Genomic DNA, 14,265 nt, shown 5'->3' on the forward strand with positions numbered 1-14,265 from the left:
CAAATTAACTTCGGTAAAAACACGAAAGTTACTTTGTTAATTTGAATTCACTTTTCAAATGCACAATTCATCTGATGAACAAATATTCATTTCCATGCCTTTTTATTGGATATTTTGTTCTTCTCCTTTCCTTTCCTTTCCTTTCCTTTCCTTTCCTTTTCTTTTCTTTCCTTTCATCTTCGCTTAACAAGCACACACAACAACACACACAAGCCAACCTCCAAAGCAAATGAGCTATCTTCTTCTTTGGCTCATCTGTGCTTTGAGTGTTTGGTAAGCGCGTATGAAAGAGATATCGTCTTGAACAGACTCAAACAGCCTCTTCAGTGTTTCCAAGTCGTTCATCGCAGACTCCAAATCTCCAACTGCCAGAAACATCTTGTGCCGCATAAAAAGACACTTCTTCTTCATCCTTCCTTCCGCTCCTTGAAGCTTAAGTGCCTCAGAACTCTCGTCAATGCCCTTCTTCGCATATTTCTGCTTGTTCTCTTTATTTTTTTCAATTTGAAGCTGAACTTGAGATATCTTCCATTCAATGTCTACTTCCTTATCGCTCCCCCACGCAGCATCATCGTCTTCTTTGCTGCTTCCTTCTCCTTTTTCTTTCGTTTCCTTCAATTTATTGAGTTCCTCTTTCATTTTCCTTGTTTTATCTTGCAGCTCTTTGATATTCGTGTCACATAGATCGATGCATTTGCAGCATCCAACAGCACAATTACTCATCAAAATAGACTGCGCTCGAGTGACCAGTTCTTCTGTCACCTGATAAAGCTGAGTACGCAGCGGAGGCTCCATTTGTGTGCCCGAAGCAGCAGCTGAAGAAGAAGAAGAAGAAGAAGAAGAAGAAGAAGACTTCTTTTTCTTTTTTGCATCATTTTCATATTCTTCGATCTCTCTCAGCACATCTGTTGGGAGTGTTGACTCGTCCACCCACGGAATGCCATCAGACTCCTCTTCCTGTTCCAAAACGATCGCCTTTTTCTCTGCGTCTCCATCGCAATCTTCCTCAACATCCATTCCTTCTGCTCTCCTCTTCTCCATCTTCTTTCTTCTGTTCTCTTGCCTCGACAGCTCGCGAAGATGCTTCGAATACTCTTTCCACTCTTTGCCACACCACATTCGCCACTCGCCCAGAATCTGCAGCGCACGATGATAGCAATGCAACGCCTTCTGCGGTGCACATTTCAGCGGAAAGAATTCTATCTTGGTTTTTTTCATGCTTTGAGAAGAATAAGAATAAGAAGAAGAAGCAGAAGCAGAAGCAGAAGAAGGGGAAGTCGAAGATGATGCCAACTCAAGGGACGCTGATGAAATTACTTCTGGTTGAGGCGGGTTCATCCACATGTTGCCAGCTTCCTTCTCAATCCGCGCAAACACCAGAGCTTCTCTCAAATTGAAGGCACGAGGCACTGTTGAATTGGCAAATGTCGGAGTATCAATAACTTCTTCATTATTGATGTCTTCGTCATCTTCTTCCTCTTCTTCAAGCTGCTCAATGTTCTTTTTCACTTCAGAATCGTCATCATCCAAAATAGCACCACTTTTTGACTTGTCATTCTCGCTTGTTCTCCTTTCAGCTGACATTGCAGCCATCTTCCTCCTTTCTTTCTCCTCCATTCGCTCTTTTCTCCTCGCAGCAGCATCCCACCTGCTAATGTCCCGCCCAGCATGCGGAATCCACCCGAGCAGTTCAATTCTGTAGCTCACCCATTTGCCTCTTGCTTCTTCCTTGCGCGTGATATCCACAATCTCCCTCCCAACATTTGGCGCACATGCAAACAGCGCAATTTCTCCGCGTTCCATCCCACGCACCAGCACACTCAGCAATTGTGTTCGAGGCTGCTGCTTCTTCTTCTCAGGCCCTCCAATCACAAAAACATGTGGGTCATTTTCATCCCTCACCAAAACCTGCCCGGTTGATGTGACAAAAGCTACAAAACGAACAGCAACTTCGCTGAACATGGTGGGATGGTTCGGATTTGACAAGCCACATGTAAACATTTCCTCTGTGAAAATATCTGACGTTTCAACTGTGTTAACTTCACGAAAATGAGAATTTGAAAAATTTCTTCCTTTTCGAATTACTCTCTTCAATATTGAATTATCATCAAAAAAGTTAACATAATGAGCTGGAAGAGCAAAATCATCTTTGCTGTAATTATCATCAATAGTTGCTATTTTAGGATCTTCTTTTATCCCCATTTCATCCATCAGCTCTTTTTCCTGGATTGTTTCCAATGTTGATTGATCAACGAATGGACCTGTATATTTAAGTTTCCTCTGAACTCTCTTGCAGGGAGTTTCTTCAACAACTAACGTTTCTGAATCTTTTAAAGTCTACAAAATATTTTATTTTTATTTTGAATAGTTTCATATAAAATTGGTATTCAATATTTATCATTAATAAATATATTTTAATATTGTTTTTTTCAAACTTCAAATACTATATCAGAATTTGTTGTTAATGCACAAAGTTTAGGGAATGTCATCAATTTTGAAAGTGGAACCCATCCTTGTAATACGAAAACTTTATCAGCAAATATCAAAAGAAATTTAGCAAACCATCGTTGGATTCCATCACATCCTTTAAAAATTTGTCTTTTTTCAAGTTTTTGTCACAGAAATAATACTCGACTTGCCTCAAAATATCAATTCTTTGTTGCATAAAGTGACAAAATTTTTGAGATATATATTATTATAATATGGGTTTGATCTATCTTTGTCTTTGCAAAAAACAAAATTTGAAAGATTCCAAAAATTCGAATCCTAAATATTTTGCTCATGAAATCAGAAAGCTAATTAACAAATTTTCAAATTATTTACTATGCTCAAATGCAAAACAAGCATTTTGATGGAAACTGAAATAATTTGATCAAAATGGAAAAATTATGAAAACATTTCAAAAAATATCATTTTGATTTTTGGTTAAGTATTTTCATTTAGAAGTTTTTTTTCAAATTAAAAATAATAACTTATCTGGGACGAAATTTTTTGCTTAATCATTTTGTTCCATTCTACACATTTAATTAATTTTGAAATTTTTGAAAAATTTCCAATGTGTTTTTGATGTGAGAATGAAAGATTTCTCATGATAAGGTTGTGGAAAAAGTTTGGAACAAATTGTTGTTTTTTTCATAAATGAAAGAATTTTGCCCCATTTGATAATATTGATACATAATTTTTCTGTTAGAGTGGAGGTTTTATTTTTTTCTTTCTCAAAAGCGTTAGAATGACAAAAGAAGCTGACCACAACGATGCTGCAATAAGTGAAATAAATTCACAAGAGCTTCGTGAGACAGTATCACATGATGAAGAGGACCTTCCTGTTGTTGAAGAAATGAACTTTGAACAATCTTCACATAGAAATGAAGAGCAGGAAGAAAGCGAGCACAAAGAAACAACAGAGGATTCTCAAAAAATTAACGATTTTGATGAAGAATCACAGCAGCAATTACATTTTGAAACGGAACAAGTTTCTGAAGATTATTCTCAGCAAAATTTTTCAACTATGAATGAGAAAGAAAATCAGTCGCAAACAAACCCTCATTCAGATCAATTAGATTATGAATATCAAAGCCAAAGAACATGCGATTCTCAACAAACATCAACACAAGAAGAGTCATCTCCTCAATTTGATCGATCTCAGTTGGAGAAAACTGAAAATGATTTGTCTTGCCATGCAGATCCTACAGCATCAAAAGGAGGAAAACGTAAGTCTCATCATCATTTACATCGAGATTCTTCTTCTTCTGGAGGAAATGAAAGAGAAAGTAGAAATACTTCATTTTACAATTCTCAAGAGCTCGAAGCAACGAATAGATCTCGTTCAAATTCTAAGTCTCGTTCTCGCTCACGTTCTCGTTCTCGATCCAGAAAAAGGGATAGAATGGGGGCTACAAGAAATTTTCTTGACACCACAGATCCTTTGTATGATTTATTCTGTTTTTAATACATATTTTATATTTTAATGAAATTTTCCATGCATTTTAATTAATCTGGATATTCTTTTGTAGATTTGAGCATGTCATTGACAAATACTCTCGCTCACCAGGTCCAGTGTATGATACAGGCGTGGAGCAGGATAGACTTCTCCGGCGTTCAGGCACAACTCGCATTGGAAAAGAATCGCGAGAAAAGTTCTTCACTCTCCCGTCTTTAACGCCAGGCCCTGTGTATCAGCCAGACGACAGCAAAACATCCACCTGCCCAGCCTCGCCGCGTGCCACGATCGGAAGAGCGCCGAAGCGATCGGTGCTGGTGCTGGACACGGCAGGCCCTGGAGGCCCGCCAATATCTCTTCCTCCGCTCGAGGTCGACCACAAGCACAGCTTCAATGCGACAATTGGCAGAGAACGAAGAGGCCTCGTTCGCGTCGAAGATACCCCTGGCCCGGGGGCTTATGGCTCATTTGCACGTTTGATTTTTGTTTACTCTTAACTCATCAATCATACTATTTTTTTTTCTTATTTCTTTTCTTTAAACGTATTATTCATTTAATCTCCTCGAACAGCTCCAAAGCATTCGAGCAAAAGAGGAACTTTTAGCAGCCAGGAAAGAGGCTCTGGTAATTGGATTTTTAAATAACGATTAGCTTATTATTTTATTGCGTTGTTTGATGTCTATTGATCTTTAATGAATTTTAAAAGTTGTATTTTTGATTATGTTTGTCTGTGATGTTTGATTATTCATTTGTTCGCTTATTCATTATTTGACAGTGCATCCTTATTGTCAATAGATTTCTTGTTTAATATTTTCATTTTTATTCGTCTTTGTTTCACTAATTTTGATTTTTATTTATTTGTTAAATTCCATTTACAATTTTTATGATTGCTATTAATTTTTGCAATGTATGTATTCCGATAATGTTGTATGTTGGATGTCATCTTTATTTCGCATTTCATAATCAATGTTTATTTATTTTTCAATGAATATTATAACGTGTGTAGCATTGGGGGCATCGTCCCCACTTTCCTGTAATCAAACTTTCCCCCTTTTTTTCTTTTCTTTTCTTTTTTGTGAAGTGTGGTGAAACGAGAATGGTGAATTGAAATAAATCAACAAATTTGATTAAAAATGCTTCGTCCTCCAATCAGCAAATAGCGATAGAAGGGGGTCAGCTGTATTTTGAGGTGATGGGTGAACCTGTTCTTTTTTTTCAATCTCTTCCTCCTGTTCCTCTTCATCTTCGTCTTCATAATCGCTTTCTTCTTGTTTTTTGGATTCATAAGGTTTAATCTGAGATGAAAGTGCAGAAAGTTTAACGAGAGTTTTTTTACCAGCGTTGCCTTTTCTTATTTCATCTTTTGTCTCTTGTAAATGATCAAAACGGTTTTGAAGTTCACTTTTTTTAGAAAAAATAACAAAATGTTAAAAAAAATTCAAATTTATAAAAAACAAACTCTTGCTTTATAACTTCATCTCCTAACTGACGAAACGCATCATCCTCCATCATTTCTTCCAAAATTTTCTTGTTTTTTTTTTCTGTTTCTCTAACTTCTCTTTTGAACTGTTTCAATTCTTTTCTAAAAAACAAATTTACAAATATTATTAAACTTTATTTAAAAATTTGAAATAGAAAATCGCAAACTCAATTTGTTTTGGATCAATTCCATGGGCTTTTGCATCTTCTTTTGAATCATCAAAAAATCCTGCTGGAAGAGAGAGATTTTGTCGTGATTCTATAACATCCGATTCCGCTTGTTTTTCAATATGCTTTTTATCATCAGCTCTGGGTTTGATTTTGATGTATATGTCCTTTTCTATTGTTGGCTGCCTTTTTTCAGGTTTTTCTTGAATGCTTGAAGTTGACAAGCTTGAAGACTCTTTTTCTTTCTTAGCTTTTTTAAGCATTAAATGTAGCGTCTAAGTATTCATTCAAACAAATTTTATAAAATTAAATATAGATAAAATACATCAATATACATTTTTCCGATCCATTTTAATTTTTAATATGGGTATATATGAAGTGAATTTATTTATATGAAAATAAAAAACTAATTAGAAAATTGTTGAGTAACAATAATTTGCTCTTTAACCTTTTCAGCCATCATTATCTTGCCTCTTTGCAAAAGAAGACGAAGAAATTCTCTTGGAGCAACAGATAAGCAATAATCATAAAGAGATGAAGGAAGATATCGCTCTGATGATTCACTTTGACAAACTAGAAAAGTGTCTGCAGCTGCTAAAGCAAGCTGATGGTTATTTGAATGCATAGAAGAAGCAGATGATTCCACTTGCTCAATCAGGCGAGAGAGGATGATAGAGTATTGTGAATAAGAAGACGTATGAGAAAGAACAGAGTTCAGTGTTTTGTGAGCCAAATTGTCGATAATTGGAGCAGGAGAAAGATCAAAACACTTTGCAACGTGCAGCGCAGAGTCGAATTCGTCGTACAGAAGCAGAGAGACAATCGTGTCGCGGGGGGAATAAAAGCGGAAGTCTGTCGACTGGCTGTGGAGAGGGCTGCTATTTCTCCTTGTCAAAAGGAGCTGGGCGGAATGAAGATGAAGCAGTGCTTCAAGATCGTCTGCTGTGTAGAATGGCCTCTGCGCACTCAGAAGCAAAGGCTTGTTTTGCGAGGGAGGTTGAGATGGATTGGACGATGCTTCGAAGGAGAAAGGAGATGCTTTGGAATTGTGTGCTTGCTTGTTTGTGGGGGAATACAGAGGATTCATCACAATCATGTCTTTTCTTTCGTTTTGCCCTTTAGCCACATCGAGAAGACCAATGGCAGATGTCAATGAAGAACACACCAGAGACAGGATGTCTTCCTCATCTGCATCATACACATCATCTGCTGTGCACACAATTGAAGCATTGCCATTCTCTTCAATGCGCCTCATGTTTTCTGCTGTCTTTCCATCGCCTTGAATCAACTTGATGGCCACTTCTAAATGAACAGCAGCAGCTGCTATGTGATCGCCCTGTGCCACAAAAAAGGCAGCAAGAATGAGATAAAGCGACTTAATCACCTGGAAGCTCGTGTCTGAAATGCTGATGGCTGTCTTCATTGCTGGTGGAGCAGACGAGCTCTGAGTGGAAGGCTCAATGAGAATGAGGCTGTTCTTTGCTTTTGTTCTGAAGAAGACAGAGGCAGACTGAGCAAGAGGAGGATTGGCGCCTATGAGAGGCAGAGAGGAGAAATCATTGCAGTTTATTTGAGTGCAAAGAAAGCGGAGGAGGCAGTCACGTCGTGTCTGCTTCACAACAAGAGGGAATGAAAGGTCTTTGAGCGAAGGGATGTACAGCGCTTGCACAAGAAGCTCAGCAATCTTCAGAAGAAGCGTGGCTGAGGCATCAAATGCATGAATGCGCAATGAAATGCCGAAGAGACACACAAGAACTGCGAGGTTATCTCTGCAGGACTGTTCATTTTCAAATGATTGAGATGATGATGAAGCTGAAGCTGAAGCTGATGCTGATGAAGAAGAAGCAGAAGCAAAAGAAAGATTCCTTTCTTCGATGAATGCAAACAACTGATCACCAAACATCAAAGAAGAGAGTGTTTGTCCATAAATCTCAAATAACATTACAATTCGAAGGCAAAGTTCAGCAAATGATGAAAGATCGAGCAGATTATCGGGAAGAAGGAAGGATGGAATGGCTTCAATGCAATTTTGAGAGGAGGAAGAGGAAGAGGAAGAGGAAGAGGAAGAGGAAGAGGAAGAGGAAGAGGAAGATGAAGAGGAAGATGAAGTGAGAGATGACAAAGAAAGTTGCAGTCTGGTTGTTGATTCGTAGCAAGATGAGCGTGCATAAGCAGCACACAACTTCAGCTGCTTGTCAAACCGATGTGAGAGCTTTAAAACAAGTGGCTCGTTTGAATGGCGAAGGGAGAAGAGGCAGGAGACGGTGGCTACAAACAGATAAGTTGCCCTTTCGTATTGCAAGTCAACAAAGAATGCTTTGCACGCATCATCAAAAATGGATGTGATCATTTCTGTGCCAAATGACTCAGAATCCTCCAAAGATGGTACAAAAGCTGTTGACTGTTGATTTGACTGCTCGTCTGATCCGAAGAGAGAAAAGAGCTGCTTCTCGTTCGACATCAGCTCATACAGCAGAATGTGCTTTGTTGAGCAGAAAAGACTCAGAAAAGCACTCTTGACAGCATCATCGAATGCTTCGTCATTGCCAGCCGATGAATCAGCTTCCATCAAATTCGATGGGCATAAAGCAAGAAGCTGTGCCTTTTTCAGTCCAATTATTAACACAAGAAATGCGAGACGAGATGTGATAAGTAGGCGCTGTCTGCAATTCCGAATGAAAAGAGACTTTCTGATTTCTGGATCGAAGTCTGTTTCATCCAACTCATTTTTCTGCAAAACAAGTTGACTAAACTCTTCTTCTGAGAGATTCGAAAGACGCTCCGATTCATTAACAATTGTTTGAAGAACAGACAAAATAGTCGGCTCATCAGAAGATGACTCGTCATTCTCAGTTTCCTTTTGTTCATCACGCGAACCAATCAACCTAACAGCAGCTGTCACATCACCAACAAATGCATTCACCAGATAAGGTGTGCACAGAAGATGATGACATGCTGCTGCCAGAGGAGTCGGATGGGCTGCCAACAGAACAGATTTCAGTGCGTCGTGTGGATTGCGCGTGGACAAGACAGTGTTCGCCCAAAGTGGCAGTGTGATGTCTTCAAAAAAGGTGGACTGGCACAGATGCTTCAGAGCAGACTTCGCCAGATAATATTCTGATTGTTCTGTTTTGGCAGCTTTGTTGCTGGCTGACTGTGTATTCATCTGCTGTCTCCCACACAAAGTGGAGGAAAGAGCACCTGCAAGAACGAGAATGACATTCATGTCAAATCTGTCTGATGGCAGAAAGACGGAACGAACTGAAGACGTGCTTAACTGAATGCCGGATGAAGAAGCTACAACTGAAATCTCTGTTGATTTCGTTGGTGCATTTTGCCTGTCATCTTCCATTTCATTTGTATCACTGTCTAATTCCATTTTGCTTCTTTCCATCAAATTTTGTGATTGAACAGAATGCTGAAAACGCTGCGGCAAAGCAGACGACGATGCATCAAGTGAGTTAACAAGAACGACAATGTGATAGAAAAACCTCCATTCATCTAATTCGCTCATGAAGGAGGAGTCAGATGAAGAAGACTCCACTGAAGGAGAAGATGCAAGCGGTGAAGGAAGCAAAGAAGTTGACTCTGCTAAGGGCATTGAGACACCAGGAAAGACAGAGCTAACAAAAGAGTCTTCATTGTCCATTTGCATAGCACCAGATTCAGCTGAAGTCAAATGCATTCCATTTTCTTTTTCATCAACATCCATTTTTTGTTTGTCTGAAGAATAGTCGAAAAGAGATGACGAGGCAGACATGGATACCAAATCTGCAATATACAAAGACAACGGAGAGGAACTTGAAGAAGAAGAAGAAGATGATAATGAAGGCGAAGATGAGGCAATTGATGAGTTATCGTTCATTGAAGAAGGATTTGGCGGGCAAAGACGAGGTGGAAGAGGCAAAAACACTGTTTGCGGTGTTATCATCAGCTCACAAGTCTCTTTTTCCTTTGGAAGTGCATTTTGCACATCAACTGATTGATTCCTTTCGTTGCCTCTTTTCTTCTCTTCTGAACTTTGTGTATCTGCAGCAGAGCCCACCCACTGAATGGAGTGAGGCAACAGTGCTGTCGACAGCAGCTGCTCCACAGCACTGCGTGTGGCTGGGGTAACAGCTCTTCTCGAACTACTTCTACTTTTGTTAGAAGTGCTTGAAACAGAAAAAGCAGAAGTCAACAGATTGTCTTCAGCTGAAGATGACTCAAAGAACAAGTCAACCGCTGGCTGAAGATCTGCCAAGAGCTCCTTCTGCTGCTTGAAGTCATTCATCGCCTTGCTGAATCTGCTTTCCTCTGCTTTCGCTCTTTGCTCAAAGTTCTTCTCCTCCTTCTGCACAACTGTCTTGTTGAACTCTGCTCTTTCATTCTGGTTCATGCTGTTTGCTTCAATGGCCCTTGCTCTCCTCCACCTTCTCTTCTCGTCCTCCACCGCCTCCACAAACTGCGCATGCTCTTCTGCAGCACTCTGCATAGCACTGTCCACAAGCATCACACCAAAACGGAACAGAATAAACAGACGGACAGCGCGGATGAGAGTGTGGGTGGGATACCGCGTGCTGGCCAGGTGGAAGGCAGGCGAGGCAATCTGAAGCACTTTTGAGAGGATAGATGAAGAAATAGAAGAAATAGAAGAAGTAGAAGACGATGATGATGATGGAGATGACAATTGGAAGAGTTGAGTGAGAGAACAGAATGGATGTGAAGGGATAAGAGAGGTGTCATTAAACAAGTGACTCAGAAATATGTTTTTGACAATTGAGCTTCGCATCTGATTGGTCAGTTGTATCTTCGATGAAGAAGAAGAAGATGATGACAATGCAGTTAAATCAGAAGATGATTGAGAATGAGAATCTTGTGAATAAGACGAAAGAATAAGAGAAAGAAGGAAGAGATCGTTGTGTTTTGTGGGCTCATCTGCACAAAGTGACAGAAAGTGGCAAGAAGGCTGTAGGAGTGGAGGAGGAAGACGGATTGATTGGACAGAAGAAGAAGAAGACGATGGCAAAGTTGTTGGTCCAATAAAACAAGAAAACAAATCAACAGGAGACGATGAAGACGAAGGATTAAATAGCAAAATTTCGATTTTGGATGCATTCAGATTTGAGAGAACATTCAATGTTTCTAATGATGATTGAGAGAAATCAACATTCTGAAGCTCAGCTGCTGAACTGAAGGAGGAGTGTCTCACTTTTATTGAAGTCAGAAGAGATTTTTTGTGTGTGGCAGCCACTGGAATAACATCAGTGCATACAAATTGGATGGAATTGGTTTCGCCTTCGTGACAAGACGAAAGGGCAAACTGAAGAAGAACATGTGAGTGAATTGAGGAAAATTCTTTGGATGGTTCTTTTTCGTATTTGAACAGCGAGGATGGAAGAATTGACAACACAGATGGGAGTGAAGATGAATTGGAATTAGAAGAATTCAATGAAGAAGAAGATAATGATGACGAGGAAGAAGAAGAAGAAGAAAACTCCTTTTGAATATGAGAACAGCATCTTTCTTGAAGCGAGTCGCATTCTGCCCAGCAGAGTGTGTTTACCCACATCGTCTGGCGGAGGCGATGAATGGCATACAGAACATTGTATTTGGCATCTGCTCCTTTGCAAGCAGAAGCAGAAGAAGCAGAAAAAGCAGAAGAAGCAGAATTGTCTGTTTGTTTTGATAGATTCGTTTCTGTTGTTGATTTTGATGTGAAAAATGGGATCTTCCATCTGGTTGTCAAAGATGTTTGTTGTATTTGCTCCTCTTTTGCTTCACAAGCTCCTTCTTTCAATCCAAATGGCAGCTGAAAGCCAGCCAAAGACAAACAAGGCAATCCATCAGTGTTTGTATTTTGTGTGTTTTGAGAAGAATCAGCCGATAAATCTGCCAAATAAGACACCATTTTGTCTGGACAGAAGACGAGATTAGCACTTTTGAGTGCTTCTGAGAAGGATGAAGGCATTTCTGAGTCAGACCAACTGAACTTGAACTGTTTTGATTCATTTTCCAATCCATTGCCATTGATTGAAGAAATAACAGCACTTTTTCCGGTTGCCACTCGTCTGACAACAGAAGAAGCAGCAAAACAGGTCGAAGAGGTTTGCTCATCATTTGGACTGCCACTTTGTGTTTCAAAAGATGATGAGGAAGACGCTGATGATGAAGAATGAAGTGACACACCAGCTGGACTCCACTTAACACCCTCACAAATCTCCTTCACCGCACAATATTCTTTTGATGGCAGCAATTTGCTGTCTCTTTTCCCGCTTTTCTTTCCTTTCCAGCCTGAAAACAGCGAAGAGAACATTCCCTTTTTTTGTTCTTTTGAAGAGTCTGTTTTTGATCCTGTTGCATTTCTTTCGCTTTCCTTCTCTTCATTTTGAAATACTCCCATCATTTCGTCTTCTTCTTTCACAACTTTTTCTTCATTTGAAGTTTTTTCACAAGAAAACTCAACGTCCCATGAGCGCATTGTTCCATCGTATGATTGTGCTACAATCGTTGAATGCAACTGCTTGTCATCCACGGAACTCATCAAAAGACCAACAATTGCATTTGAAATAGACAGCTGCTCATTACCTTCATCAGGCAATTCCTGTTCTGAGCGTAATGAGAATGAAGACTTAAGCGAAAACATTGATCGTTTTTGAGGTGTTATTTCGCGGTTCATGAGAGGTGTTTCTATTGGTCGGCATTCGTTTGATATGTAATTATAATTTGAAGTAGGATCAGATGGAAATGAAATAATGTGAATTGCTCCATTTGAGAATCCAACAGCACAATGAAATGCATTAGAAGCATGACACACAAGAGGGATGAGATGTGTTTGTGTGAAACGATATGAATGAAGAGGCGAAGTGAGAAAAGATTCAGAAAAGTTTGAAAGATATGATGAAGTGGAGATCTTTTTCAAAAACATTTTAAAAAATAAACGTAAATTTAAAAATATAAATCAAATATGCAAACATTGTTGAAAGTCGGAAAAGAAAATCTATGAACTGTTCCAGCAAGAGTTGCTACGAAGACAACAATTGCATTGTCAATAGAAACGAAAGATACATCGGGGATGATCGGTCCAGAAAATGAGATTCGAAGAGAATTTCCTTCAAGATGCTTTATTCCACTTCTTTTTTCAACCAGTTCGATAAATGAACCGTTAACTCTCCTAAATAATTTTCAATTACAAATAAAATATTAGAATGTATATTAATTATAAAAGGTGCATTAAGAAAAAGAAAACATTTATATATTATAAATTGTAATTCAAATAATATTTTTGAGTAACCAATATTGACACACCAAAAGATGACAGATTTTTTATAAGAATAAACTGAATTGAATTGAGGAAATGTTGGGGTAAAATTGTTTGTTTCCAATGGCAATACAACTTCTTTCCAAGAAGATCGAGAAGATTCAAGATTCATGTGAAGATAATTAAGAAAATTGGATAAGAAGTGTATTAAAATATAAAAAGTGGTTAGATCTTGGACAATTGATCCAATATTTTCCATAAACATTTGTTTTAATTGTATGACAGCATGTAGAAAACACGAGCTTCTTTCCGAATTAAGCATTAAAGAAGTTGTTTTATTCAATCACTGAGTTGCAAATGGCATAACTCTTTTTTAGGATTTTGAAAGCGAGCTGATAGGAACTGTTCTTTGGCCTTCAAGCTATCTGTTGGTTTCACTTCTCGAGGATGATTCTGAAAGCATCCAAGGGAAACGAGTAATTGAGTTAGGTTGCGGTTGCGGTTTGTATCTTCTGGGGTTTTCAGCCTAAATGCTATTTTCAAATAACAATCAGGAATTGGAGGAATTGCCGCATCCAAACTTGGAGCTTCTGATGTTGTATGTACAGACGCTTCTGAACATGCGCTTGCGATGGCAAAAAAGAATATTCAAATTAATTGTCATGAAGGAGAAAGAATATCTACGAAAACATATATTTGGGGAGATGAAGAGTCAACTCTTGGATTAAATCCTCCATTTGACTATGTCATTGGATCAGATATTTTATATAATGAATTCGGGTATTGAAAATGGTTTTATTTATTCATTCATTCATTGTTTTTTCCCACTCTATTATCAATGAAATTGTTTATGCTTTTTAATAAAGTGCTGATAAGCTTCCAAAAGCGCTTGCCATGCTCGTTGGAAAATTAGCTGCCGCAAAGAAAGAAATTTTAAGTGAATATAAATGGACCGTTTTACTTGTTAATCAACGAAGAAATCCTTCTGTGGAAGAGAGATTTATGGAGCAAATTGAAGCTTTATTTTCAGGTTGTATCATCGAAAAAAAGATTTTGACCAAAGAAGATGAAATGAAATTACTTGGTAAAGAAGAGTCAAAATTGCAAGTTAATGAAAATGAATTTGAAGATTATTTGAAAGGAAGTGTATTTCATGTTCTCAGAATTAGAAATTAACCATTTCAAATTGAATTCAGATATTTCCTCATTACTTTCAAGTCTAAAAGTTCTCAACTCATTTCACTTTTTCGACTGTTTTGTGATAAAAATTCGATTTTTAAGTGAAGAATTTTTTAAAATTGTAGTTTATTCATTGAGAAGGAAGATTTCACATTCCAAAATGCAATCTTTAATCTTCTTTAATTATTCTTCAAAAATACAATCGGAAAAATGTCACATTAAGTGTGCGTAAATTTTAAAAAATTCGCTTTATTCAATG

General features: G+C 38.3%; 5 protein-coding genes across 5 annotated transcripts; 2 read left to right on the forward strand and 3 right to left on the reverse strand.

Annotated features, from left to right (window-relative positions):
* Nucleotides 1-234: 234 nt before the first annotated feature.
* MONOS_3207 (uncharacterized protein) lies at nt 235-2,578 on the reverse strand (the record flags this gene model as incomplete). Its single annotated transcript, XM_067873191.1, has 3 exons — nt 235-2,337; nt 2,436-2,512; nt 2,563-2,578. 3 exons carry the CDS (start codon nt 2,576-2,578, stop codon nt 235-237), a joined length of 2,196 nt encoding a protein of 731 aa, XP_067728017.1.
* A 596-nt stretch (nt 2,579-3,174) lies between these two features.
* On the forward strand, nt 3,175-4,982 carry MONOS_3208 (uncharacterized protein). The gene is made up of 3 exons (XM_067873192.1): nt 3,175-3,927; nt 4,014-4,414; nt 4,511-4,982. Exons 1-3 carry the CDS (start codon nt 3,230-3,232, stop codon nt 4,582-4,584), a joined length of 1,173 nt encoding a protein of 390 aa, XP_067728018.1. The 5' UTR covers nt 3,175-3,229; the 3' UTR covers nt 4,585-4,982.
* On the reverse strand, nt 4,769-5,862 carry MONOS_3209 (uncharacterized protein). Its single transcript, XM_067873193.1, has 3 exons — nt 5,588-5,862; nt 5,400-5,522; nt 4,769-5,341 (listed from the first exon to the last, which is right to left on the reverse strand). The coding sequence occupies exons 1-3, from the start codon at nt 5,848-5,850 to the stop codon at nt 5,068-5,070; spliced, it is 660 nt and encodes a 219-aa protein (XP_067728019.1). The 5' UTR covers nt 5,851-5,862; the 3' UTR covers nt 4,769-5,067.
* A 57-nt stretch (nt 5,863-5,919) lies between these two features.
* MONOS_3210 (uncharacterized protein) lies at nt 5,920-12,999 on the reverse strand (the record flags this gene model as incomplete). Its single annotated transcript, XM_067873195.1, has 3 exons — nt 5,920-12,479; nt 12,542-12,740; nt 12,875-12,999. 3 exons carry the CDS (start codon nt 12,997-12,999, stop codon nt 5,994-5,996), a joined length of 6,810 nt encoding a protein of 2,269 aa, XP_067728020.1. The 3' UTR covers nt 5,920-5,993.
* Nucleotides 13,000-13,086: 87 nt separating this feature from the next.
* Nucleotides 13,087-14,115, forward strand: MONOS_17509 (putative protein N-lysine methyltransferase METTL21A). The gene is made up of 4 exons (XM_067870435.1): nt 13,087-13,156; nt 13,205-13,328; nt 13,382-13,607; nt 13,694-14,115. Exons 1-4 carry the CDS (start codon nt 13,106-13,108, stop codon nt 14,001-14,003), a joined length of 711 nt encoding a protein of 236 aa, XP_067728021.1. The 5' UTR covers nt 13,087-13,105; the 3' UTR covers nt 14,004-14,115.
* Nucleotides 14,116-14,265: the final 150 nt, after the last annotated feature.

The sequence above is a fragment of the Monocercomonoides exilis genome (assembly GCF_001643675.1).
Source record: "Monocercomonoides exilis strain PA203 chromosome Unknown scaffold20-1493094, whole genome shotgun sequence".
Taxonomy (NCBI): domain Eukaryota; phylum Preaxostyla; order Oxymonadida; family Polymastigidae; genus Monocercomonoides; species Monocercomonoides exilis.

Bases quoted from the DNA above. Each gene is read 5' to 3' on its own strand.
- MONOS_17509 (XM_067870435.1), top strand. From the start codon at position 13,106: ATGACAGCATGTAGAAAACACGAGCTTCTTTCCGAATTAAGCATTAAA. The intron at 13,157-13,204 runs GTTGTTTTATTC...ACTCTTTTTTAG, and splicing joins CCGAATTAAGCATTAAAGAA to GATTTTGAAAGCGAGCTGAT. The intron at 13,608-13,693 runs GTATTGAAAATG...TTTTTAATAAAG, and splicing joins ATTTTATATAATGAATTCGG to TGCTGATAAGCTTCCAAAAG.
- MONOS_3209 (XM_067873193.1), bottom strand. From the start codon at position 5,850: ATGCTTAAAAAAGCTAAGAAAGAAAAAGAGTCTTCAAGCTTGTCAACT. The intron at 5,523-5,587 runs GTTTGCGATTTT...TTTGTTTTTTAG, and splicing joins ATTGATCCAAAACAAATTGA to AAAAGAATTGAAACAGTTCA. The intron at 5,342-5,399 runs GTTTGTTTTTTA...TTCTAAAAAAAG, and splicing joins GATGAAGTTATAAAGCAAGA to TGAACTTCAAAACCGTTTTG.
- MONOS_3208 (XM_067873192.1), top strand. From the start codon at position 3,230: ATGACAAAAGAAGCTGACCACAACGATGCTGCAATAAGTGAAATAAAT. The intron at 3,928-4,013 runs GTATGATTTATT...ATTCTTTTGTAG, and splicing joins CTTGACACCACAGATCCTTT to ATTTGAGCATGTCATTGACA. The intron at 4,415-4,510 runs GTTTGATTTTTG...CTCCTCGAACAG, and splicing joins GGCTTATGGCTCATTTGCAC to CTCCAAAGCATTCGAGCAAA.